This window comes from Suricata suricatta, chromosome 8, assembly GCF_006229205.1.
Source record: "Suricata suricatta isolate VVHF042 chromosome 8, meerkat_22Aug2017_6uvM2_HiC, whole genome shotgun sequence".
Lineage (NCBI taxonomy): Eukaryota > Metazoa > Chordata > Mammalia > Carnivora > Herpestidae > Suricata > Suricata suricatta.
Genome location: NC_043707.1, coordinates 122,155,011 through 122,178,844, shown reverse-complemented (window position 1 = coordinate 122,178,844; position 23,834 = coordinate 122,155,011). Strand labels below are relative to the sequence as shown.

At 51.3% G+C, this 23,834-nt stretch overlaps 2 protein-coding genes across 2 annotated transcripts; one reads left to right on the top strand and one right to left on the bottom strand.

The window, feature by feature from the left end:
* Nucleotides 1–990: 990 nt before the first annotated feature.
* On the top strand, nt 991–11,714 carry NUDC (nuclear distribution C, dynein complex regulator). The gene is made up of 9 exons (XM_029947679.1): nt 991–1,199; nt 3,453–3,530; nt 8,094–8,297; nt 8,375–8,440; nt 9,231–9,350; nt 9,427–9,621; nt 10,743–10,826; nt 10,921–11,039; nt 11,441–11,714. Exons 1-9 carry the CDS (start codon nt 1,119–1,121, stop codon nt 11,490–11,492), a joined length of 999 nt encoding a protein of 332 aa, XP_029803539.1. The 5' UTR covers nt 991–1,118; the 3' UTR covers nt 11,493–11,714.
* Nucleotides 11,715–12,757: 1,043 nt separating this feature from the next.
* KDF1 (keratinocyte differentiation factor 1) lies at nt 12,758–21,232 on the bottom strand. The gene is made up of 4 exons (XM_029947678.1): nt 21,188–21,232; nt 14,578–15,651; nt 14,052–14,126; nt 12,758–13,545 (listed from the first exon to the last, which is right to left on the bottom strand). Exons 2-4 carry the CDS (start codon nt 15,617–15,619, stop codon nt 13,463–13,465), a joined length of 1,200 nt encoding a protein of 399 aa, XP_029803538.1. The 5' UTR covers nt 15,620–15,651; nt 21,188–21,232; the 3' UTR covers nt 12,758–13,462.
* Nucleotides 21,233–23,834: the final 2,602 nt, after the last annotated feature.

The following is a 23,834-nucleotide window of genomic DNA, read 5'->3' as shown; positions in this document are numbered from 1 at the left end:
CTCTAACCCTTCCCTGGTTGAGCTCTGTCTCTGTCTCTCTCAAAAATAAATAAATGTTAAAGTTTTATTAAAAAAGAAAAGAATAATTAGAATTGAAGAAATATGGAAGGTAACAAAGTGGAGACAAGTATAGCAATCTTCAAGTTTTTCTATAAATGAGAACCAAAAATTGCAGTGGTAGGAGAAAATGGGAGTTACAGAATGTTAAAAAAAACAAAAAAGTGACATTAGATGTTTATACATTGAAGGGAATGATCCAAAAGGAAAATGTTTGTGATGCAGGAGATTTTTAAAAAAGGTAGAATCCCTGAGAAGACTAAGATGATGAATTTCACTGCAAAAGTGGAGGAGTTTTCTTTGGGTATCTGGAACATGTCCCTCACATTAACAAGACCAACCATTACATAATTTGCGGGGCCCAGTGTAAAACATGTCTCTTGTTCAAAAACTAAGAATTTCAGGACTGCATCAGAAGAGCATTAACCCAGCCACGGAGCCCTTCCACGACCAAGGCTCGTGCCGCTGTACAGTTTGTAATCCAAGAAACTGGTCCTGGCAAGTGTGTGATGATGACGCAGATAGGCTGTCCTTTGGGCTGGCTAGTCTTGTCTTTTCTGGACCTCCAGAGCCTCATCGAAGGATTGGAAGAGGCGGCTACGGACACTTTTAGTTCCACCGTTCTACAAGCCAGGAAGTCACTCTCAGGGCGGATGCACAGAGTTTGCCGCTTTATAACTTCCACCCTCCCCGGATTGTAGTTAGGGGTTTTCTGGAAGGCTCCAAAGCATCTGGTGACCATAGCAACTCACGCCAAACTCGGGGACCCTTGGCTCCGCCCACTGCTTCCCGGACGCGCTCGGCGATTGGCTCAGCATGTCGACCAATGGTCGGTGAAGCGGGCTGTTTGCCGCGCGGTCAGTGGTCGCGGGCCGGGAAGGAGGCGGGAAGAGAGAGAGCGAGAAGGCGGGCCTGGGCGGTGCGGCGCGTGCGTGTTTCCGGCTCCGCTGCGGAAGGCGGACGACTGGAGTCGTTGGGCCGGACGCGACCCGAAGGAGCAGGGATAGCGCGGGCAGCGAGTGCGGAGCTGGGAGCTGGGAGTGTGGTTAGGGGCAGGCGCGATGGGCGGAGAGCAGGAGGAGGAGCGGTTCGACGGCATGTTGCTGGCCATGGCGCAGCAGCACGAGGGCGGCGTGCAGGAGGTAACGGCTCGCGCGGCGTCGGCCTGGCCTGGTTCGGAGGCGCTCGCCCACCCGCGCGGCCCCAGCCACGCTCACTCCACTTCTGTCTTCCGGGGCCGACATTCACCTTTGGGCCTTGCGGGTTCCTGGGGTCCGCCTACGTTCGCACCGCGCCCCAGCTTCCGGTCTGGGCTTCCCCGTTGCACTTCTGGGCCCCTTCGTTTCTGCCCTAGGCTTGAGGCCCCGTTCAGTAGTTCGCGTCTTAGCAACTCCGGCGTCTCCGAACGCGGCCCTGGAAAACCGCACTGCCCACCCCCCTTAATCTTTCCCCCCAGTCTCACACATGCTTCCTGCCTCGTTTCTCCTCAGATGGCCGCCCCCGAAGAGCATTTCTTAGGATGAAGCATTCTATACGTTGGGATTTGCATCTACCTAGACCTGGTTCGAGCTGACGAATGGGGGTGGGGGTGGAGGCGGAGCGGGGTGATGTTAGCACGTGGTCCTCTTAGGCTGTGAATGGAAGTCGGAGGCCTGGGTTCAGAATTTCTTTCCAGCACCTGCCTACAAGGGACCTTTCCACGTCTCCAAGCCTCAGTTCCTTTGTCTTTGAGATAGAACTACAAGTCCTTTATTTTCTGAATCTTTGTTGGAGAGTGTCTTGAAGTGAAGGACAGTAAAGAATTCTCAGTAATTGGGTTTGTTCATTCAGATATTTCTCGAATGATTGATGTGTGCCAGACACTCACCAGACTGGTCCTGGGTATATAGATGTGAGCAGAAGTTGGTCCTTGCTCAGTTGGTTGCCCTGATGGAGCTTAAGAAAAACTTTTCAAAAGCAAATTCAGCATAGTGACTGTCCAATAACATATAGTGTATGAACAATGAGGACTGACTGATAAAGATTCTGGAATTGGGTTTTTGGGCCCAAAACGTGGAAAGTCAGAAGTAGAAAGCTTATCAAGATCAATACCAGAGCTCTCATTCCGTAAAGAAAACAAAGGAACTTGCCCCAAATCATCCAACAAATTCCTGACTAGACAGCCTCAGACTCCTTGGGGCCAGCATGCTTTCCACAGTCCATTGTTGATTCTGTGTCTCACTGGGAACAAATTTTCTTTGCGCTTTCTAGGCCCATTCTTTTACCCAGGTTCCTGTTGAGACCAACGACTCCTAAGCCTTTTGAGGTGGGAAGAGAGTTACCAATGTGCAAGTGTGAAAAGGTTCACTTCCTCATCCTTCTGAATTGTTGACACCAAATTAGATTTAAGAACAAGTTCATTTTTGAGTGAATCAGAAAAGTGTCTAGAAGTAGAAATTCAAACCATGAAGCTACGAGTGGTTCTAAGTCTGATGCCTGAACTTTGGGGCACACGGAAGGGCTTGTTTGTGCTGATTCTTGGTCACCATTAGATCTTTTCATTCAGCAAAAGTTTTACTGAGCATATGCACTGAGCCAGATCTGGTGCCAGCCTTTGGGGATATAGACAGAATAAGCCTTAGTTCTTGGTACCATGTGAGAGGAGTTCATCCTGGCAGGAGGTCTCTTGTTCTGTAGGCTCTGTGCTGACAGCTCAGCCTGGAGCCTGCTTCGGCAAATAAACATTAAAAAAGAAAAAAGCCATGGCTTTGTACAGGAGGTTTCTTGCTCTGGGCCAGGTGCTACTAAGGGCCCTCACTTCCACTATCTCATTGGATCCTTGCAGGGTCCCTAGAAATAGGTCCTGGTGCTGTTTCTATTTTAGAGTTAAGAAACTTTCCCAGGCTGAGAGCTAATATATATCAGTCTGATCCTCAAACTCATGTTCTTAACCATTTGGATACTCCGGTATACCAGCCAGAGTTTGTTGGTTTTAACCTTTGAAGTGGCTTCATTTGCTCACCTCCTTCCATCTCTGCCCTCGTAACTCAGCCAGTGCCAGTCTGGATGGACTTTCTGCTATCTGGAGAGGAAAGTCGGGCCTAGGTGTTTCAAGCCCTGGATGCAGAGAAATGTTCTATATCCTTAGGCTGCTTCTAGAGCCTCAAGGAACATGAAACCCATGTACATGTAGACATGAGAACTTTGCCTTTCAGGCATTCTAAATAAGGTTAAGTTGGGCTTCCTGGTGGAAGTGACTAAGGTACGGCCTGTTGGGGAGGCTATCCCCTTGGATGAGAGGTTTGGGTGAAACAGGCAAGTCCCAAGTTCCCTCCTGGACTAGAAACCGATTTCTGTGCAGTTAAGGGGCTTCCATTATTGCATCTCCATAGCTGCGGTCTCCTTCTGTCTTTCAGCTTGTGAATACGTTCTTCAGCTTCCTTCGACGCAAAACAGACTTTTTCGTTGGAGGAGAAGAGGGGATGGCAGAGAAGGTGAGTGTTGGGGCCTGCTGTCCCTTGGGAAGCCCTCTTTCTTCGGAAGAAAACTCCTCTGATCATCTCTTGGCATCATAATGTCCTTCAGCAGAAGTAAGATGCCAAGGACAAAGAGTCGGGGAAGGGAAGCAAGCTGTCAAGTATTGAAGCCCCTCTCCTTGCCAGGTGCTTTATCTACATCTATTTCCCGTGATCATTTAGCAGTTTGAGAAGGGCAGGTGTTATTATTCCCATTTTGCAAATGAAGAAATTGTCTCAAGGGGTGTTTGGCACTTTGTCCAAATCTTGAGCTAAGTTGTGAGAGAGCCAGGGTTGGATCCAGAGTCTGTTGTAAAACTGCCTTCCGCCCCTGGCCATACGCTGCTTGATTCCTTTTCCATCGAGGTGGTTTTGTCTAATTACCTAGCAGGTGGTGAGAGTAGGCAGATGCTAGAAATTGAGCTTAGAATATAAATACAGGAAAACTTAATGCCACCCAATCTCAGTCTTCCCAGACACGGTGACCCAAAGGTCATGCATTTGGGCATTGCATTTTTGTGGTTCAGTCTCTGAGACCTTGAACTTCCTTCTGATACCTTAGGTTGTAATTATGTTTTTGAAGATTGATAAGTCATGAAAATGTTAACTCTCTGGACGTGGTTTTTAGGACCTTGATACTTGTTTTCACTTTAAAAGACATAGTAACGAGGAGGAGACATTTTGCAAACTGCTTCCCGTGGCGGCAGGGGTCTGACAAGCCAGAATGTGCTGTTCTGTGTCTTGGTGATCTGAGGCTGCTCTGTCATAGACACACTGGCTTGGGAGTGGGAGTCCTTTAGTCTCAGCCCAGCCGTGTGGCTTGGTTGATTTCCCACACAGTTCTCTCTGGTCCTTGCAGTCTATATGTCTGCAATATGGAAGAAGGTGGGCCTGTTGACTTGTAGGACCCCTTCTGGCGCAAATAACTCTTTCTGTATCAGTGCTAGCACCTCCTGTTCTCTGTGGGCCAGCAGCTCCTGTTTCTCTGCCTTATGATAGCATTCATTTAGTCATTCAGTGACTGTTGAACTCTGTCTCTGGTGGGTATTATGCCAGACCCTTTGGGATTACAGCGGTGAATACTGACATGGTCTTTGTTTTCATGGATCTCACAGTGTAGCACGCTGCCCCCCACCCCTTAATAAATGAAGAAGAGTGTTTGGGCAGAAACCCTGGGAGCATTAAATGGGGACTGACCTAGGTTTGGGGCTCAGGGAAGACTGAGGGAGTGGTGCTTGAGGTCTGAAGGGTGACTAAGAGAGAGCTGGAAGAAGGGAGAGCAGTGAATAATATAAAGAAGTGGTGTCTTACGTGTATGGGGGTGATGGTGGCTGCCACGTCTGCCGGCCCCTCCCAGGCCTTGTCATGCTCCTTGGCTCTGTGTTCGCTCAGATTCAGCTCTTCCCCAGGAGATTGGTCAGACTCTCAGGCAGGCAGAAACCTGTCCAGCCTTCCCACTTGGTTTCCATTTGTAACACAGTAACTCCTATGTGTTGAGTGCCTACTGTATACATCATTTTCACACCAGGTACATCATTTTCAAGTGCACCGGTTAGGAGCATGGGCTCTGGAATCGGGCAGACCTGAGTTGGAAGCCAGTCTCCCGCTCCGCTTCCTGACTGACCACTGTGGCATTGGGTGAATCGCTTTTTCTCTGAGCCTCATCTTTCGTAGCTGTAAGGGGGTCTAAGCCTTATCTCATAGGGCTGTTGTGAGGATAAAAAGAGGTAATGTAGATGCAGTTACTGGCATTTGAGGATACAAGTTCGTAGTCCTTTTTTGAACCTCTTGGGGCTGAAGCAGTCCCACCTCTGGGTACAAACCCAAAAGAATTGAAAGCAGGGTCTCGAGAGATCTGTACGCCCTTGTTCATAGCAGCACGATGCACGAGAACCAAAAAGTCACAGCAATCCAAGCATCTGTTGGATGAATAGTGTCGTATATACATATGGTGGATCTGATGAGATATTGTTCAGCTTTTCAAAGGAAGACACACAAAGCGCTTCGTGAATGATTTCATTTATATGAAGTTCTAGAACAGGAATATGTTTTCTCCTTCAGATGTTTTGGAGTAAATGGTAAATATCACCTCCCTCTCAGTGTCTTTTCTCGCCAGGCCGGTGGGAACCACTCTTTACTCCTCCGTCACCCAGCCTGGGTCAGGGAAAGCCTGTGTTCAGGCATGCCCACTTAACAGTCTGGGGCCTGTTGTCCTCCCCTCCCGTTTTTTTTTTTTTTTTTATGTTTATATTTTGAGAGAGAGAGTGCTCGTGCATGTGTGTGCACACATGTGTGTCAGCTGTGAAGGGGCAGAGAGAGGGAGTGGAAATCCCAAGCAGGCTCCACATTCAGTGTGGAGCCTCTCTTGGAGCCTGATCCCACGACCGAGATTATGAGCTGAAATCAAAGAGTCTGGATGCTCAGCCCACTGAGCCACCCAGGTGCTCCTGGGGCCTGTCTTCGAGAACTAGCCCAGCTCTCCTCATCCTTCCCTACCCTGCTGGGCTGTGGTTCCCAAAGATGTGTCCAGTGACAGGTGCATGACTCTCTGAAGCCTGTTGGTTGGCACCCCAGAGTAGGCTACACACCCCCAGGGGTCTCTGCCTGGGGTAGGGCCTGGGTAAAGCTGGTGGGAGGAGACTGGGAGGAGGGGTCAGAGGCTGCTGTGTCTGGCCTTGACTGTGCCTGGTGGTTCAGCTCTGCCCTCACCTAACCTCCAGGAGCTACGAAGGAACACGAATGGGATGTAACGTGATTCACTGGAGCTGGGAGAGGGGAGGGCCCTGCTCCCGCCTCCCCTTGGTCACTGGTTGGCCAGTGGCTTGAGTTCAAGGTCTTCCTGATTAGGGATTTGGGACCAAGGCCCTGTGGTGGAACTGCCTTCGCTGGCGTAATTGTCTCATGACCGATTCTATTGACAGCAGGATGGCCTTCAGGTGACTCCCTTCTCTTTCACACACACCTTGTTTTGTTAACCCATTTGGTTGGGGGGATGCTTTTGGTGCCCTTTAGCCTTATAGAGTGTGGAACTACTGCAGTGTGGCGTGAGCTTGGGCGTTTGGGAGTAGCCAGAGGAATCGACATTAAACGAGAAGCCACGGGGCATTTGGCAGAACCTGGGTCTAGGAGCCCATGGGTGGCTCGTAACCCTGAGCCCCACCTAGACCTCTCAGCTCTTGCAGACCCCTCCTTCCATCCAGCTCTAGTTCAGAGATGTTTGGAAGATGGTACATTGACCGCTGATCATGTGTGGAGTGCCCGTGAGGCCTCTTCCAGATGTGTGGACTGATACAGGAGGGTTTCCTGAGTCGGGTATGTCCCTGGGCCTGCTGAAGGTGAAGAAATACTGGAGCTGGTCCTGGAGGATGAACAGGAGATTGCTAGGTGACCCGGGGGTAGGGACAAGGACATTTCAGGCAAAGAACAGCTTATGCAAGATTGCTTTTGGTGATAATGAAATAGGAGCACAGAGTGATGACCTCAGGGTCACACAGGTAGAAGGAGTAGTCTGGGAACTCCAGTCTAGGTGTGACTCTCGGGTCTGCTTGAGAATTGGGCAGGAGGGCTTGTTAGAAATACAGGCTGCTGAGCTCCACCCCACAACGTCTGGTTCAGTAGGTCTGGAGCAGGACTGAGGGGTGTTGGGAAGCTAAGCTAACACTGTATGTGGCAAGGACCATGCCAGCCTCTTGGTAAGCATTTGTCGTATTTGATTCTCAAGACAGGTGAGAAAATTGGGGCTTAGAAAGCGTCAAAGTCATTCACTTGTCTGAGGCCACACAGCCAGCTGGTGACAGTGGCAGTGGTATTGTGGTAGCTCTCGGGCAGCAGGGAGGCCAGCTAGAGCAGGATGTGGGTTGGAAGCGTTCTGGGAACGCACAGTGGGAGAGGAAGGATTTGATGTTGATAGCTTGCAGGCTGAGGAGTGGAAGAGTCTAGACTTTTCCCTCAAGAAAGCTCTCTCTGGCTTCCTGCTCATGTGGCGATTCTGGGTGTGGTGCTGAGTTGCTGCTGTCCTGGAGACAGGTGCACACAGGGAGGCGATCAGTCAGGGAAGCAGGTCAGTGCAGGCCTGTGAGCGCGGGAGAGGCCTCTTGGGCAGAGGCTGGGGTTCTGTTCCCAACAGCTCTGCTCTGTAGGGAAGGTCTCTCTGAGCACTTACCGCTGGGTCTGCACCAAAACCCAGTGAGGGGTAGGGATGCATCCTCACAGGTGAGTAGTCTGAAGCTCTTAACAGGTTAAGAAATACGGTAGCTAGTGTGTGACCACCTGGGTTAGAATTCAGCCTGGCTTCACTGTCGTGTTCTTAGTCACTCGACTGTGTGTTTTTAAGTAACTTTGTCGTGCCAGGTACTTTGCAGCTATTCCTTCGAGTTCTGAGATAGGTGTGTACGGTGTCATCCCTGTTGTATAGATGAGGAGCTTGGGTTCTGAGTGCGGTGCCATGCCTGGGCACCCAGCAGATAGAGCGGGGACTGGCCTCCAGGCCTTGGGATACTGGCCCCAGTCCCAGTGCCTCATCGCCTTCTGTCCCTTCCCCAGCTCATCACACAGACCTTCAACCACCACAATCAGCTGGCACAGAAGGCCCGGCGGGAGAAGAGAGCTCGGCAGGAGACTGAGCGGCGGGAGAAGGCCGAGCGGGCAGCCAGGCTGGCCAAGGAGGCCAAGTCCGAGAATTCTGGGCCCCAGATCAAGGAGCTGACAGATGAGGAGGCAGAGAGGCTGCAGCTGGAGATTGACCAGGTAAGTGTGGGCTCCCCGCACCCCATCAGCACTGGCAGAGAGGATGCTCTTGCCAACTGCTGTGCCCTTCACCACAGAAAAAGGATGCAGAGAATCAAGAGGCCCAGCTCAAGAATGGCAGCGTTGGCTCCCCAGGGAAGCAGGTGAGTTGGACTGGGGATGCCTGAGACTAGTCATGGGCTTGGAAACTTCCAGGGATTTCCTAGCCTTTCCCTTTGTCTCTGGAATGCCCTTTTCCTCAGCTTTGAGGGTCCTTCCCATCCTTCAAGATCCCATTCCTAGACATTAGACCACAGGATTCAGTTAAAAACAAAATCAAAAACAAAAATCTACTGGCCTGAAAGCCTTGGTGAGAAAGCCTAAGAGCGAGAGCATGTGGTGCTTGGACAGGCATCATTTGGGTGGGCTGGGGTCTGTGCGCCCAGGCTGGCCCTTTGTGATGATAAATCTGGGGGATGTGCCCCTAGGAGCTCCTCCCTCTGACTCAAGTCCAGCTTCCTGAACAACCCTTGGGGCATTCATTTGTCATTTCTGAGTTTCTGGTCTGACAGTAGGGGTCTCAACCCTACAGACACAGAAAAAGAAAACTGATCATTTGGCAGCCTGGTTTTATTTTAGAACAACCCTGTCCACAGCCACCTTGTGACCTTCTGTATTGTGTTCGGCTTTCTTTCCAAGTCCCCTGGCTTGGATCCCAGCTAGGTTCCATGGGTTCATTTCTGACTGTCACTGTTCACGAACAGTATTCTTTGTCATATGGTATGCTGCTTGTCTCAGAGATCAGAGCCATTTTGTATCTCTGGCTCCCAAGGGGCCCTGGAGGGACCAGGTCTGGTTTTTTGTGGCCGTATGCCCAGTGCAGGCCCTGGGCCTGGCTCAGCGGGGTTCAGTCTGTCTGTCAGGTAAGTAGCTGAGCACCCCACCTGTGAGCAGGAGGCTGAGGAGGACGAGGAGGAAGAAGATGAGAAAGACAAAGGGAAACTGAAGCCCAACCTTGGCAATGGGGCCGACCTGCCAAATTATCGCTGGACCCAGACCTTGTCAGAGCTGGACGTGAGTGGCCGGGGTTCGGGTTAGGAGGGTAGGGGACCAGCCTGGGGCTCCCGCTGACTTCCCCTGCCCTGTGCAGCTGGCGTTGCCCTTCCGTGTGAGCTTCCGGCTGAAGGGGAAGGATGTGGTGGTGGACATCCAGCGGCGGCACCTCCGGGTGGGGCTCAAGGGGCAACCGGCGATCATTGATGGGGAGCTCTACAATGAAGTGAAGGTGGAGGAGAGCTCGTGGCTCATTGAAGACGGCAAGGTGGTGACAGTGCATCTGGAGAAGGTGTGAACGGCCTGGCTTCCTGGTCTGCGTCTTGATGGAAAAAGGAGGGAGGGTGTCTGCTCATTCTCTCAGGGACTATGCTGGGCGTCTAGTGGACATACTTCCTGTATCTGCACAGGACTTTTAATGTAGGTCCTTCCCATTTTTTATTTTTAAAAAAAAGTGTTTTTTTGTTTATATTTGAGGGAGAGTGTGAATGGGGAAGGGCAGAGAGAGACAGAGACAGAATCTGAAGCAGGATCCAGGCTCTGAGCTGTCTGCACAGAGTCTGACATGGGGCTCAAACTCACGAGCCGTGAGATCATGAGCCAAAGTCAGATGCTCAACCAACTGAGCTATCCAGGTGCCCCCTCCCCTTTATTAATTAAAAAAATTTTTATGTTTAGGTCCAAAATTCCCATTTTAGAATCAGAGAAGGCAGCTCATTTGCCCAGGCTCCTACTTCTAGGTAGGGATGGAGTCACGATTGAGCCTTTGGTACCAAAGCATCTTCTTTTACATTAGGTTTGTACATGCATTCAATTCAGCAAATACCTGAGTACCTACTATGTGCCAGACACTGTTTTAAGTGCTGGTGAGAGAGCAATGAACATAGAAAATTGCCCTCAGAAAGTCTCACCTCCTTGCCTCAGAGAGATGGGACACAGACACCAGTAAACATGGGGTCTGCAAAGTGCCATGGGTCAAAGGAAAGCTTCCCATGGCGCATAAGGGCTGTCCCAGCCTACCTGTCTTTCACCTCTCCATGCCCTCGCACTAGCTTCTCCCAACTGGAATGTCTTTCTTGTTTTTTCATCTGGTGTACCATGTGTCCCTCAGGCCCAGCCCCAGTGCCACTCTTCCTTCTCTCTTCCTTCTTTTCCTCTACCCTGGATGAATAGCTCCTCCTGCACTTTATTTTTGCCCCGATGATGCTGACTTGTAACTGTCTCCATTTGTTTCCCCAGCCACTGGGGAGGGCAGAGGTCTTGCCCATCTGTACCCTAGGACCCTGCACAGGTTTGTGGGTCCCAGGTGCAGGATGTGGATAGGAGAGAGTTGGGTTTTGGAAGGGTTGGGGGGTGGTTTCTAGGGTATAGAGTGTGCTGCCTCCCATCCCCCGGTGGTTTCCTTCCTTGCAGATCAACAAGATGGAGTGGTGGAGCCGCTTGGTATCCACTGATCCTGAGATCAACACCAAGAAGATCAACCCTGAGAACTCCAAGGTGAGCCTTGGCTGGTTGTGTTGGGCCTCAGCTGGGAGGTGAGGGCCTAGGTGGCCCCAGAGTTTCACCCATCTTTGTGACTCCCTGCCATCAGCTGTCAGACCTGGACAGTGAGACCCGCAGCATGGTGGAAAAGATGATGTATGACCAGAGGCAGAAGTCTATGGGGCTGCCCACCTCGGATGAGCAGAAGAAGCAGGAGATTCTGAAGAAGTGAGCAATGCAGAGATGGAGGCTTGGGGGAAGGGGGGGGAGGTGGGCATCGAGCTTAGGCCTGGGTGACAGCAGTGAGTGGGTCACTGAGCAGGACACAAGGGCTGCTCTGCCCCTTCCAGGATGAGCCAGCCAGGTTTATGGATTTACAGCCTCAGCTTGCCTACTCTAATCACTTTCTGAGGTCATCTTGAGGGCAAGGCCACCTCAGGGTAGGAAGGGATAACACAAGCGGTCATTGCCATCTGCAGGAAAACCCTGAGGCTCTACTGCTTACCTGGCTTGGCTCCAAGTTGCTCAGAGTTCTAAAGAAATTAGACCTGATGTGGGAGGCTGGGAGAAAGGGGCTAACTTTTCAGGAGGACGGCCTGTTTTACCTTCTTCCTACTTTTCCTCTCCAGGTTCATGGATCAACATCCGGAGATGGATTTTTCCAAGGCCAAATTCAACTAGCCTGTATTTGCCACCCTGAACTCTTGGGGCTGAGTCCCCAGCCATCCACCTTTTCTTACCCTTCCCTGGGACTTGGGGGCCTCAGAGCTGGGACAGATACAGGAGTGGCCCAGACATACTGGTCCCAGGGCATCATGGGAGAAGGGCTGGGGCCTTGTGGGGGTGTCTTATCTTCCCCAATTGGCCTGCTGTTACACATTAAAACTATTTAGTCCACCTGTCTTCTCTTTCCTCTGGCCTTTTCCTGGGGGACAGGCCTCTTATTGCTGGTGCTAGGGACTTGGCTTCCAGCCCAGATTCTGCCATGGGACCTAGAACAAGTCCTTACACTTCTCTGGGGCTGTTTCTCATTACTTAAAGGGAGAATTAAAACCAGGCTTTTAGTCTATGTGTGACTGAGCAAAGGTGAGTTTTTCTGGATACAGGGACCAGAATATATGTCAGATTCTTAAAGGGGCCCATGACTCAGAATTTAGGACCCATTGGACTTGATTCCATTTTCATCTCTAAGCTTCTCACTGTGGACATTCTCAATCTTGGAGAGGCCTTGGCCTGGATGAAATAGAGCTGAAGGAAAGGGGACAGTTTTGTCACTGGTACTGGGGCCTTGTGGTCACAGCCCCCAAGGGGACCATTTCCATCTTGCATGTCTGATAGCTGAATAGTTTGTCTAGTTGTCACTTGCCATAAGGTTCCTGTGGGGATAAGAAGATGCTATGGGGGTCAGGTGTCTCCTGGACGCCTAACTTGTCCAGTCAGGAATGGGCTGGTGGGCCTTTTCTCCTCACTGCTGAGAGAGGGCTAACAAGACACTCCTCTGTGTGAGGAGCAGCTAAGTAGGATCCTTCTGGACCCAGTTGGGCTCTGATGTCCAAACAAGGGGACCCTACTTCTGCCCCAAGCGGGTCAGCTTGCTAACTTTGGGACAAAACTGCCAAGAGGCCAGCTTCCAGGTTGAGAGCCACAGTTACTAGCCATGTGGCCAAGTTCCTTGAACCCTCTGAGTGCCAGCCTCCTGGTCCATGAAAGAATGACCCCATTCCAGGGTTGTTGGGAAGGTCCAGAAGATCCCAGTGGAGCACAGTGCTGTCAGAACCAGGGAGAGGTGGAGGGAGCTGAACTGCTAGTTGGAGCTGACTATCCTCGGGAATCTGGGTAAACCACAGGGATGGCCAGAAGCAGCCCACCTGTAGTGAACTGGGGCAGAGGAGGGTAGGCCTGCCTAGCACCTCTCAACAATGACAGAAAGCACTTGTAGGCCTTTCTTAGGTACAGAAACTGCTTCTTTATTGGGGAAACCTGACAGGTGGACATTCTTGCTATCATTTTAGCCTTATGACTGCCCCACAGCACTGAGGCAAGTTGAGCACCCTGTCCTGTGTTGTGTTCTGTGCAGCAGTCAAGCAGATTGAACAGAAAGGAAAGTATCTGCTGAGATGACCAGGCCATCTTCTGTTACCTTTGTACTTGGAACTGTGGTCATGTTAGCATCCAGAACATCATCAGCCAAGAACTAATAGAGCGTAATGTGGAGTGGGCACGGCCCACAGAATTCCAGACAGGCCCTGCCTGCTCCCTAACCCAATCCATTAAAATAAGCTGCTTTGAGCTGTCACCCTCTCCCTCCATCCTGGGGAGGGGGAAGTTTGCATGTTTGGTTACGGGGTATATGTTAAGGGGTAGAGCTGGGATTCAATCCCAGACGGTAATTCCTAAGTCTTTGCTTTCTGTGACCGAGGCTGCCTGAAGACCAGGGGCAGGAAGGAGCAGGCCCAGGCAGGGGTCAGGCCAGCAGGGAGTCCAGGGCGATGTGGGCACAGTGGCCCAGTGAAATGCACGTGGTCCAGGAACCAGTCAGCTGAGGCAGGAGGAGCCAGGGCAGCCACTTCCTCCACAGGGGGTCCTGCTTCCCCTCTTAATGCAGTGGGCTACACTCCTAGAAGGGGCTGCAGCCACTGGGCCTAGTTGGGTTAGCAGTACACCTGGAGTAGCGGTGCCCCTGATGAATCTGTGTCTGTGCCCTGGAAGGAGGAGTCGTGGCTGGCTGGGTATCCTGAGAGGGGAAGAAGAAACAGGTTCAGAGCGGGGAAGGAGCTCCTCCAGGTCCCATCTGCTGAGAAGGAACAGAGTGGGACTTGAGTATGGGTCAGTCTGATCCTGGCTGGGTGACCCATTCAGCTTCTTGACCTCTCTGAGCCCCAGCCTTGCTGTCTGCGAATGGGTAATGACCTTCCTCTGGGTGGCTGGTGAAGACCAAGAAAACAGTAGTACAAAGCACACAGGGTGCCTTTTCGGCACCAGTGGATGCCCCCCACCCCCACCCTTCACTGTCTTCCCCAGTAACATGGGCTTAGACGCAGCTTCTGGACCTTGTTGGTTCTGGGACAGCACCCTGAATACCTCCCAAGTGAACCCTTTAAGCCAGGTTGCAGGGTCTGACTGCTTGGGCTTCTCATCCCTTTCTGATCCTATGCCCACCCACCCTAGGAGGAAGCTTGGGCTGGGGGTGGAGGGCTGTAGGGCAGTCTCCTCTCTGCATTAGTCAGGTCAGGACCAAACCTGGGGTTCCGTAAGGCCTCAGCTTCCTGGCGATGGCATCTGCAGTGGTCTCCTGGGAGATCTGGACTGTGAGTTCTAGGGAGGGAACAGGAGGGGGCAGTGGTCATTATCATATCCTTTTAACCCTACCTCCCCCTTTGGCTCCCAGCCCTAGAAGGAGGGGTCACCTACCTCTCAGCTGGGTCAGAGAAACTATGTTTAAAATGAAGTCACAAGCAGTGTGTGTGGGTGTGCGCGCATTTGTGCAGTGGTGGGTGGGTATGGGTTTTGGTTAGGTCAGGGCAAAGGTCCAAATTCATAATGGGTTCCTGGGTCCTCTTAACCAGGCTAAGCCTGCAAACTACTCTGGCACATGGTAGCAGGGGACAGCAGGAGCCTCTTAGGGAACAGAAACGGGAGGAAAAGGAGAAAGGAGAGCAGTGACTGGCTGAGGGGTGGACCCACAGTGGCCCCAGGCCCCAGGGCAGCCCTCCCTTGGTCAGAGCCGCCTCCACGCTGCCCCTTAGCCATGTGGAGCCCCACCTACCATCCTGGCTGAGCCCTGAGCCCACCATGGTCTCATGGCCACTGTCAGGGGCAGCAGCAGCAGCAGGGGCAGCACCCCGTGTGGAGCGCCCCTCTGTGGTCTGCGGGCGGGTGCGGCTTTTGCGGGTGCTGATGCGGATGATACCGCGAACCAGGCGACCCTCGGCATCCTGCTCATCCAGGTGGTAGTCCTGGGTGATGCTGCTGATAAGGTCCGAGATTTTACTGGTCTTCTCTAGGAACACAGTGTCTGATGTGCACTTGGCCAGCTCGTCGATCTGGTGTACACTGAACAGCTCGGTCAGCTTCTTGAAGATAAGCACATCAATCTCTCGGCTGGACATGGAGCCGCTTCCTATCTCGGGCAGATCCAGGTCTGACTCATGGAAGGAGTAGTACTCTTCAGAGCCACGGGGGCTGCTGGCAAGGGTGCTAGGCAGGCTATGCCGCATGGGTGGGGGCTCGGCCAGTGGCTCCTTGCAGCAGGAGTCCGCATCCGGGGCTGGGGAGGTGGCGCTGCGGTAGGGATATACAGGGATGCCTTTGAGCTTGACGTCAGGGTAGCTGAAACTGCTACCCATGGTTGACTTGAGCCGTTGGCCATCCCGCTGGCCAGGAGGTGCACGGTCAGGACTGGGGGGCACTCCATTGTGTTCTTTGGACCAGTTGGTGTCAGCAACCCTCTCAGGGGAGTCCCCAGTGGACAAGCAGGAGCTGCAGCTCCGCATGCAGGCTCCATAACGCTGGAGGCAATTCCGGCATCTGCGGAAGCAGAAGGCAGCCCGGCACCAGTCCCACACCCAGGGCCGCCAGAGAAGGCAACAGGCTGGGGGCTCAGCAGCAGCCTCAGCAGAGCCGGAAATGAAGGTAAGGCTCTCAGGCCCATGGTGGCCAGGGTCCTTGGGGTCTGGCCTGCGGGTGCGGCGGCTTGGTGGGGGTTGGGATGGCTCATCAAAAGCCTCCAGGCATAGCTCCGCTGGCCGTTCCCAGGGTCCCAAGCGTGGGGGCCCAGATGATGGGCGGGGGTGTCCGGGGCGGGGCATGGCTCATTGCATGATTTGTTGCTGTCAGGCACCTGTTGAGAGGCCAAGGAGGAGTCAGGATCAAGGATACAGTTATGCCCATGAGCCCTCACCTAGAGTCCCTCCCGCCCCAAAGGGAAGTTCCGACTCTGGTCTAGAACCTACATGTCAAAATCTCCTGGGACATCATGCCCATTGGGATGGCTACTATTGAAAAACCAGAGGATGACAAACATTGAAGATGTGAGGTGAGAACGCTTGAAGAATGGCGCGGCTGCTGTGGAAAACAGTGTGGCAGCAGCTCAAAAATCCAGCACAGAACTGTCATATGATTCAGCAATTCCAGTTCTAGGTATCCACCCAAAAGGACTAAAAACAGGGACTTAAACGGCTATTTGTATTCCAGTGTACACACAGCATTATTTGCAATAGGCAAAAGGTGGAAACAACCCAAAGGTCCACTGACAGATGAATGAGTAAGCAAAATGCGATGTATATGTACAATGGAATACTATTCAGCCCTAAAAGGGAGTAAAATTGATACAGGCTACAACATAGAGGAGCTTTGAGATAAGTGAGATAAACCTGACACAAAGGACAGATATTATCTGGTCCCACTTACATGAAATATCTAGAATAGTCGAATTCTTAGACACAGAAAATAAAATGGTGGCTGCCAGGGGCTGGAGGCAGGGGAAAAGGGGAAGTTAGTGTTTAATGGGTAGAGTTCCACTTTGGGAGGTAGGTGGTAGTGATGGTTACACAACAATGTGAATGTGTTTAATGCCACAGAATTGTATAATTAAATGGTAAATTTTAGGGGCGCCTGGGTGGCTAAGTCTGTTAAGTGTGTGACTTCAGCTCTGGTCATGATCTCATGGCTTGTCAATTCGAGCCCTGTGTTGGGCTCTCTGCTGTCAGTGCAGAGCCCACTTTGGGTCCTTTGTCTCCCTCTCTCTCTGCTCTTCCTCCATGCGCATGCATACATGTGTGTGCTCGCTCGTGCTCGCTCTCTCTCAAAAATAAACTTTTTTAAAAAGGTAAATTTGGGGCGTCTGTGGGGCTCAGTTGGTTAAGCATCTGACTTTGGCTCAGGTCAGGGTCTCGTGGTTTGTGGGTTCAAGCCCTGCGTTGGGCTCTGTGCTGACAGCTCAGAGCCTAGAGCCTCCTTCAGATTCTGTGTCTCCCCCTCATGCTCATGCTCTGTCTCTCAATAAGAAATAGAAATGTTTAAAAAAATTAAAAAAAGAAAGAGGTAAATTTTATGTGTATTTTACCACAGAAAAAGAAAAATCTCCTGAGATACAACTTTCTGGGGAATGGTCTCCCCCAGTTTATTCCCACTGTTGGTTAAGTTTAACCAGCACAGAGTCTCTGAGGCGACTCAATGAATGCCTTTCCACATGACCTGCTCCAGAACCTGACCATTACTACCTTCCCTTTCCCCTCTTCTTCAAGTCAGACATGGAAATGTAACAGTCCCCATGTCAATATTTCAGTCTGGCTCAGATTTGCTCGCCTAGCAATATTTAACACTAAGCACTCTTTTGCTTCCTTTGATTAGACAAGAAAGCCACAAAATATACCTTCTTTCCCTTCTGACTTGGTTGGTAGCAAGCTCAGAGCAAAAACTTCATTCATTTCGCAAATACTGAGGTTGGACCTATGTTAAAGCACTGTGAAACCAAAGATGAATAAACTGCAGACCCTGTTCTTGTGATTCATCATGGTTTTGTAGGGAAAACAGATGCTTAAAAGATGGACTATGTAGGACATATGAGGCATTATGGGTGAATAACTATGCCTCAGGGAGTTAGGGAACATGATGTAGTGATATTTTGGGGAAGGTTCTTGATCATATGTAGGGCTTTGACAAGCAATAACCTGGATTTTCTGCAACATTGACCCTTTATCTTTTTCTCCCTGATTTAATGGCAGTGAGGTTTTAGAACTGGTGGTATGTGAGGAATTTGGGACTGAGCATCAGCATATCAAACAGACAATGTGCTTTGGACAAATAGATGCCACCTCTCTGAGCGGGGCCATGATCATTGGTCACCCAGGTACTGTCAAGGCTCCCATTCTGGCCACTTCTATTCCTTTCTACTTGCTGCACCCAGGGAGAATTTTAAAAATCTGGAGAAACCTGGCAGACACCACTTTAATCAAATGATCAAAGTTAACATCACCAATAATGGGATGATCTGGCATCATGTGCCTCCTGATACTCTGCACTACCAAAGATATGACATCACTTAAGAAGTATTTCTGCCAAAAAAGCATAACCTGAACATAATCATGAGGAAGCATCAGAGAAGCCCATCTTAAGGGACATGACAACTAAATGCAAGGTGTGATCCTGAATTGGATCCCAGATCAAGAGGAAAAATTGGAAACTGGATAATGTGGATAAGTGGTAAAATTTAAAAGTAAACTGTATATTATTTAATGTTTATTTTTGAGAGAGAGACAGACAGAGAGACAGAGTGCAAGTGGGAGAGGGTCAGAGAAGGAGAAACAGAATCTGAAGCAGGCTCCAGGCTCTGAGCTGTCAGCACAGAGCCTGATGTGAAGCTCATCTCACAGACTGTGAGATCATGACCAGAGCTGTAGTTGGCCACTTAACCAACTGAGCCACCCAGGCACCCCTAGACTGTATATTATTTAATAGTATTATGCCAATGTTAAATTTCCTGAAGTTGATTACTATGGTTATATGAGATAATGCTCTTAGAAAATACACATGGAAGCACTGAGGGGTAAAGGAGTATGATGTCTGCAATCTAATCTCAGAAGGTTCCCAAGAAAATCCAAGGTGCATGTGTCTCAAGAGAGAAAGCCATGATGGCTAGGTAAGAGGATGAAGGAGTTCTTTATTCTTGCAATTATTCAATCCACTCCCCCGGCCCCATTCAGCACTCCTTCTCCAGGGACCCTTCAGATCCCCAAGTCAGATGGGAGCCCATTTCCCCACAGCTTTCTGCTGGGCTCTGTCAGCTGGGTCACCTTGAACCCATTGTTTAAAGATAAGCCTATATGACCCCAAGGGGCAGGGACTGTGTCTGACTCCTTTCTGCATCAATGTCAAAACAGGGTCAGATACACTAAGTGTTTCAGGGGACTGACACATTCTGTGTGACCTTAGAGTAGAATCAGGACCATGGGGTAGAAAGAAAAAGGACGTTAGGCTCTAGGCTGACCAGAGTAGGGGTAGTAGCAGTCTTGGGAATGGGGGATAAAATCCCCTCTCCCAAGGATGTAGAGACAGAAATTGTAATAGGTGACTTGAAACACCCTCACAACCCAGACAGGCAAGTAGTTAAAAACCTCTGCCTTGGTTTGAGCAATGTGGGGGGTGGGGGTATGGATTCATTCAGTCACTCAACAAATACTTAGTGAAGGTCTACTGAAGGCCATTGTTCTAAATTTCAGTGGATAAAACAGATAAAATTCCCTAACCTCAGTCAGGAATCTGCATTCTAGTGAATTAGTTACTGATGGCTTACAGTGTTCTATGTACTGTAAATGTATTAAAGCAATTTTTACAACCCTATTTGTTGGTATTATTATTATTATGTACTATACTATACACCTAGAGGTCCAGATAGGCTAAATAAGTTAGACAAGCCACACATCTACTTTTACCAAAGCAGCCTGGCCCAGAGTCTTACCCAGTACCTCAGTCTCTCTGTTACTTGGGAGGAAAGGGGCAAAATGGCCAGCTGCCAGCTCCATGGACAAGCCTATACCCATGGAGGGACCATATAGGGAGCCCTGAGTCTTCCAGGCTCAGGTCTTGGATGAGGAGGATGGGTGCGTCTACACTGTTAGAACCACACTGAGCTCTGGGGTATGTAAAAACTTCAAGGGGTTACTGACGATGGTCTGGGTCACTCCTCTACCTCCAAGGCTTTAGGATTTGCTACTATTCATTAAATTCACCTACCAGGGGCACCTGGGTGGCTCAGTCAGTTAAGCTTCTGACCTTGACTCAGGTCATGATCTCACAGTTCCATTTTAAGCTCCACATTGGGCTCTCTGCTGTCAGCAAGGAGCCTGCCACAGATCCTCTGTCCCCCTCTCTTTCTGCCCCTTCCCTGGTCACACTCACATACTCTCTCAAAAAATAAACACACATTAAAAAATAAAAATAAAAAAATAATAAATTCATCCTACCAAATATTCATTGAGCACCTAGCATGTGCCCAGCTAAACGCTGGGGAAACAGTAGTGAATGGGCCAGAAACAGGCTCCAGCCCAAGAGAGCTTTCACTTTGCCTAACACTCAATTGCTCTGTAAGTGTTACATCTCCACTTTACAGATCAGGAAGCTGAAGCTCAGAAGTGACTTGTCCAGAGACACCCAGTTGGAAAGGGATGGAACAGGATTTGTATTGTGGTCTACCAGACTCTGGAGCCCATGTAGTTTGGACACCTGGAATGTGGGTGAGATGGAGGTCGGGGGGAGCAAGACGTAGGGTAAGGACAAGGGCTTGTATCAGCCTCTCCCCCCAACCCCGTCCCGGTCCAGGTCTAGAACCCTCCTGAGGTCCAACTCAGCCCATTTCCTCAGGCTGTATCTTCCCCTCGCTGCTCGCCCCTCATATCCAAAACCCTAAGAACACTGATCATTTGGTTTAGTGAGGGGAGGAGCCCCTGCTCCTACTGTTCCTGGGACAAGACTCTTGGCCTCTGTTTTCTCATCTTTAATTAGGGGAGAGATGAGTATCTTCCTGAGCCACCGTGAGGTGTACATGTTATTTCGTGTGGGTTTCTTAGCGTGGTGCCTGGCACGTGGGAGGGGCTCGGTCGCTGGGCGCCCCAAGTCACTGCGGGGGCCCGCCCTTCCCAAACTTCTCATTGGTGCTCTTCCTCCCCTAGTTCCTGAGATCACAGACACACATACAGGGGTCTGTCTCTGTACCACCCCTCTCCTCCCAAGGCCCCAAGACAGGCCGCATCCCCGTACCCAGCCTAGTCTTGCACGCCCAGCCAAGAAGGGCACCCCAACCCTGCCCGGGAAACAGCCTTCGGTTCTCGCACCCGGTCCAGCATCCCCGCACCTTCTATTTCCTGCCCCAAAGGCTCAGCCCACGAATCCGGAATCCGGAGGCAAGTAGTCCCGAGGGAAGGGAGAACCAGCCCTCCGCACTGCCCCCTTCGATTCCCACAGCCTCTGCCCCAGCGGTGCTCTCGGGGCGAGCTCCACGCTCTCCGCCTGCAAGGGCCCTCTGCCCGCGGGCAGACGCAGCCCCTCTCCCGCCCTGACACCGTTCCTCCGGGTGTGCACGCCCCCCTCCCCCAGGCCGACACTGCCACCCCTCCCCCGGCGAGCAAAGGCTCCCGCCCCCAGCCAGCTCAGCCCTGAGGGCGACCGCGGCACCCCCCACCCCCACTTTGGCCGCCCAGCCCTAGACGCCCGCTCAGGCCGCTCCCGGGCCCGGCCCGCGCACCCCGGAAGTGGGAGGGTGGTGCCCGAGGAACCGGCCCCGGGACCCTCCCCCGTCCAGGTGTAGCCTCGGGGGGGGGGGGTCTCTCCACTCCCGCGCCACCCTGGTTCGCGCCCCCACGGGCCCGCGCGGGGCTTACCTGTCCCGCCAGGTGAGCCGCCTCCGGCCGGCCCCTTCCCCCGCCCCCCTCGCGGCTCACCTGGAGCTCAGGTGAGCGTCTCGCGGGAGCGCTGCACGGGCCGCCGCTGGGGACACACTTCCTGCCTCCGCGAAGCGCCGCCGCCGCCGCGCACCTGAGCCGAGGCCCCGCCCTGAGCGCGGGGCGGACACCGGCGGCCTGGCTTGGGCGCGAGGCTTACGGGCTCCGAGGCCGGTACTCAGCCTGGTCCCGCTAAGGGAGACGGGTAGGGGGGACCGTCAGTGAGGCTCAGTCTCCTCTCCTGTTAACCGGGCCGGTAGTCCTAGGAGTCTCTGACCACTTGGCCAACGCTTGCCAGTTCTTAAAGGCCCAGCTCAAAGGTCACATCTCCTGGGATGCCTTCCCGGTCCCCAGGCCTGTCTGGTTTTCTGTTCTATAGAATAGGTCTCTGTACTTCGTTAGCATAGTACTCAGCACAGTCTTCTTGTCTTCTGGCTCCTCCTTTTCTGACTTGAGGACAGAGGCTGGCTTGTTTCCCAGTGCTCCTGGTGCCCAGCGCAGGACCTGGCACATACTACGTGCTCAGCAGATCCAATGAACTGCTGGGCTCCAATTTCTTCCTTCGCCCTGAGGTAGCGCAGGAGGGGTGCGGCATCTGCTCGCTGGTCAGTTCACTTCTATTTGGGGGAACCTGTAGGGAAGACAACTACTTCTACTCTGGGGCCTCGGAGCAGGGTGGGGGAGGGGGCTGGGCTGTGCAGTCCTGAAAGACACGTGGCAGAGCAGCAGAGGTGACCCAAATGGGCCGTGATTACCGCATCCCATGGAGTCTCTGCAAAAGGCAACTTCACTGGGTGATGAGAAGTCAGCGCTCAGAGTATCCCGGGTTCCTGCTCCCCTTAGAAACAATTTAATGATAGCAATAGCACCAGTAAACAAGTGACTTTCTTTTTTTTAATTTTTTAAATGTTTTTAATTTATTTTTGAGAGACAGAGACAGTGCGAGCAGGGGAGGGTCAGAGAGAGAGGGAGACATAGAATCTGAAGACAGGGTCCAGGCTCTGAGCCGGCTGTCAGCACAGAGCCCGACGCGGGGCTCCAACCCATGAACCACGAGATGATAACCTGAGCCGAAGTCGCAGGCTCAACCGACTGAGCCACCCAGGCGCCCCTTTTTTAAATATTAAAAAAAATTTTTTACGAGTGACTTTCAAGAAGCATCTCCAGGACTCGGGCTTGCATAGTATTATTTAATCCTCCCAGTAGTCTGTGAGGTGGGTCTAGTGTTCTCATTCTCATTCTACAGATGAGGAAACTGAGGCTAGGGAAGGGAAAATATTTGTACAGGCAGTGGGGAAACCCATGTGACTTTGGGCAAGGCACTTCCCTTCTTTAAGCCTCATCTGTGGAGATAACAATACCTCTCACTGGGCGGATTAAAAAAGATAATGGATGCAAAGTGAGATCAAGGATATGGAGAGAGATCTTTGGGGTCAGGATTGGTAAATGGGAGGAATTCAGCACTTCCTTGGTCTCTTCCCTCCAGATGTACCAGCTACACAGCCTCCCAGCCCCAGATGGAGACACTGCCAACTAGGAGAGAGCCCTTCGGCTGCCCTGTTTGGGTTCCAAGCCCTCCCTTGGTCCAGCCGGGATGGAACACTCTGTGGAAGATGATTCCCACAGCAACTGGGGAGTTTCCTTTCCTGTCTCACCTCTCAGGGCACCATCATCTCATTCCAGAGGTGCCCTGCCACGTGCACACAGAGGTGTTCACTTCCACCGGAAACCACCCAGGGCAACTCCTCCCACCACATCTTGTCCACCCACGCTCTCACCCTGGAGGACATGGCACGTTGTGTCCTCATTTGGAGCTCTGAAAGCGAATCACATTGTGTCCAGCTGAACGTCGGTGCATCCCAGGACCCAGCAAATCCATTCCTAGGATACAGCCACAAGAATTGCACACATATGTCAGGAGGCATATATAAGAATGGTAGTAGAAACATTGTTCATGGTATCGCCAAACTGAAAATGCTCAAATACCATTGACAGGAGAGAAAGAAATGCGGAATAATTATACGACAGTAGCAGATGAATGAAAGACAACAAGGTGGCTGGATCATGATGAGAAAATATCGAGTGCAAAAATGCAAGTTTTTTAGGGCTGGCTCAGTCGGAAGAGCATGCGACTCTTGATCTTGGGGGTGTGAGTTCTAGCCACATTGGGTGTAGAGATTATTAAAAAAAAAATAGGGGCGCCTGGGTGGCTAAGTCAGTTAAGCATCTGACTTAGGCTCAGGTCTTGATCTCGGAGCCCGCTTGTAATTCTCTCTCTCTCTCTCTCTCTCTCTCTCTCTCTCTCTCTCTCTCTCTCCTCTTCTCTCTGTCCCTACCTGCTTGTGCTCTCTCCTTCAAAATAAATAAGTAAACTTAAAAAAATAAAGTAAACTTTAAAAAATGCAAATCCCAGAAGAGTAGAGATGGGAAGGTATTTCTATAAAATTCAAATACAACCAGAACTGCTGTGCTTGGGTATAATATGGGGTTGAACCCATATGAAACTACAGGACTGTAACCTGTTTTGACCTATAAAAATGTCAAATTCATGAACCCTGCCTAATTTATGTGTGAAAAAACTTTAAAA

What these genes read in the sequence shown, in the direction of transcription:
- KDF1 (XM_029947678.1), bottom strand. Translation starts at nt 15,619, where the DNA reads ATGCCCCGCCCCGGACACCCCCGCCCATCATCTGGGCCCCCACGCTTG. An exon ending in CTCAGGGCTCAGCCAGGATG is followed by an intron (nt 14,127 to 14,577) that starts GTAGGTGGGGCT and finishes TTCCCTCCCTAG; the next exon opens with AACTCACAGTCCAGATCTCC. An exon ending in GAGGCCTTACGGAACCCCAG is followed by an intron (nt 13,546 to 14,051) that starts GTTTGGTCCTGA and finishes TTCCCCTCTCAG; the next exon opens with GATACCCAGCCAGCCACGAC.
- NUDC (XM_029947679.1), top strand. Translation starts at nt 1,119, where the DNA reads ATGGGCGGAGAGCAGGAGGAGGAGCGGTTCGACGGCATGTTGCTGGCC. An exon ending in ACGAGGGCGGCGTGCAGGAG is followed by an intron (nt 1,200 to 3,452) that starts GTAACGGCTCGC and finishes TCTGTCTTTCAG; the next exon opens with CTTGTGAATACGTTCTTCAG. An exon ending in AAGAGGGGATGGCAGAGAAG is followed by an intron (nt 3,531 to 8,093) that starts GTGAGTGTTGGG and finishes TCCCTTCCCCAG; the next exon opens with CTCATCACACAGACCTTCAA.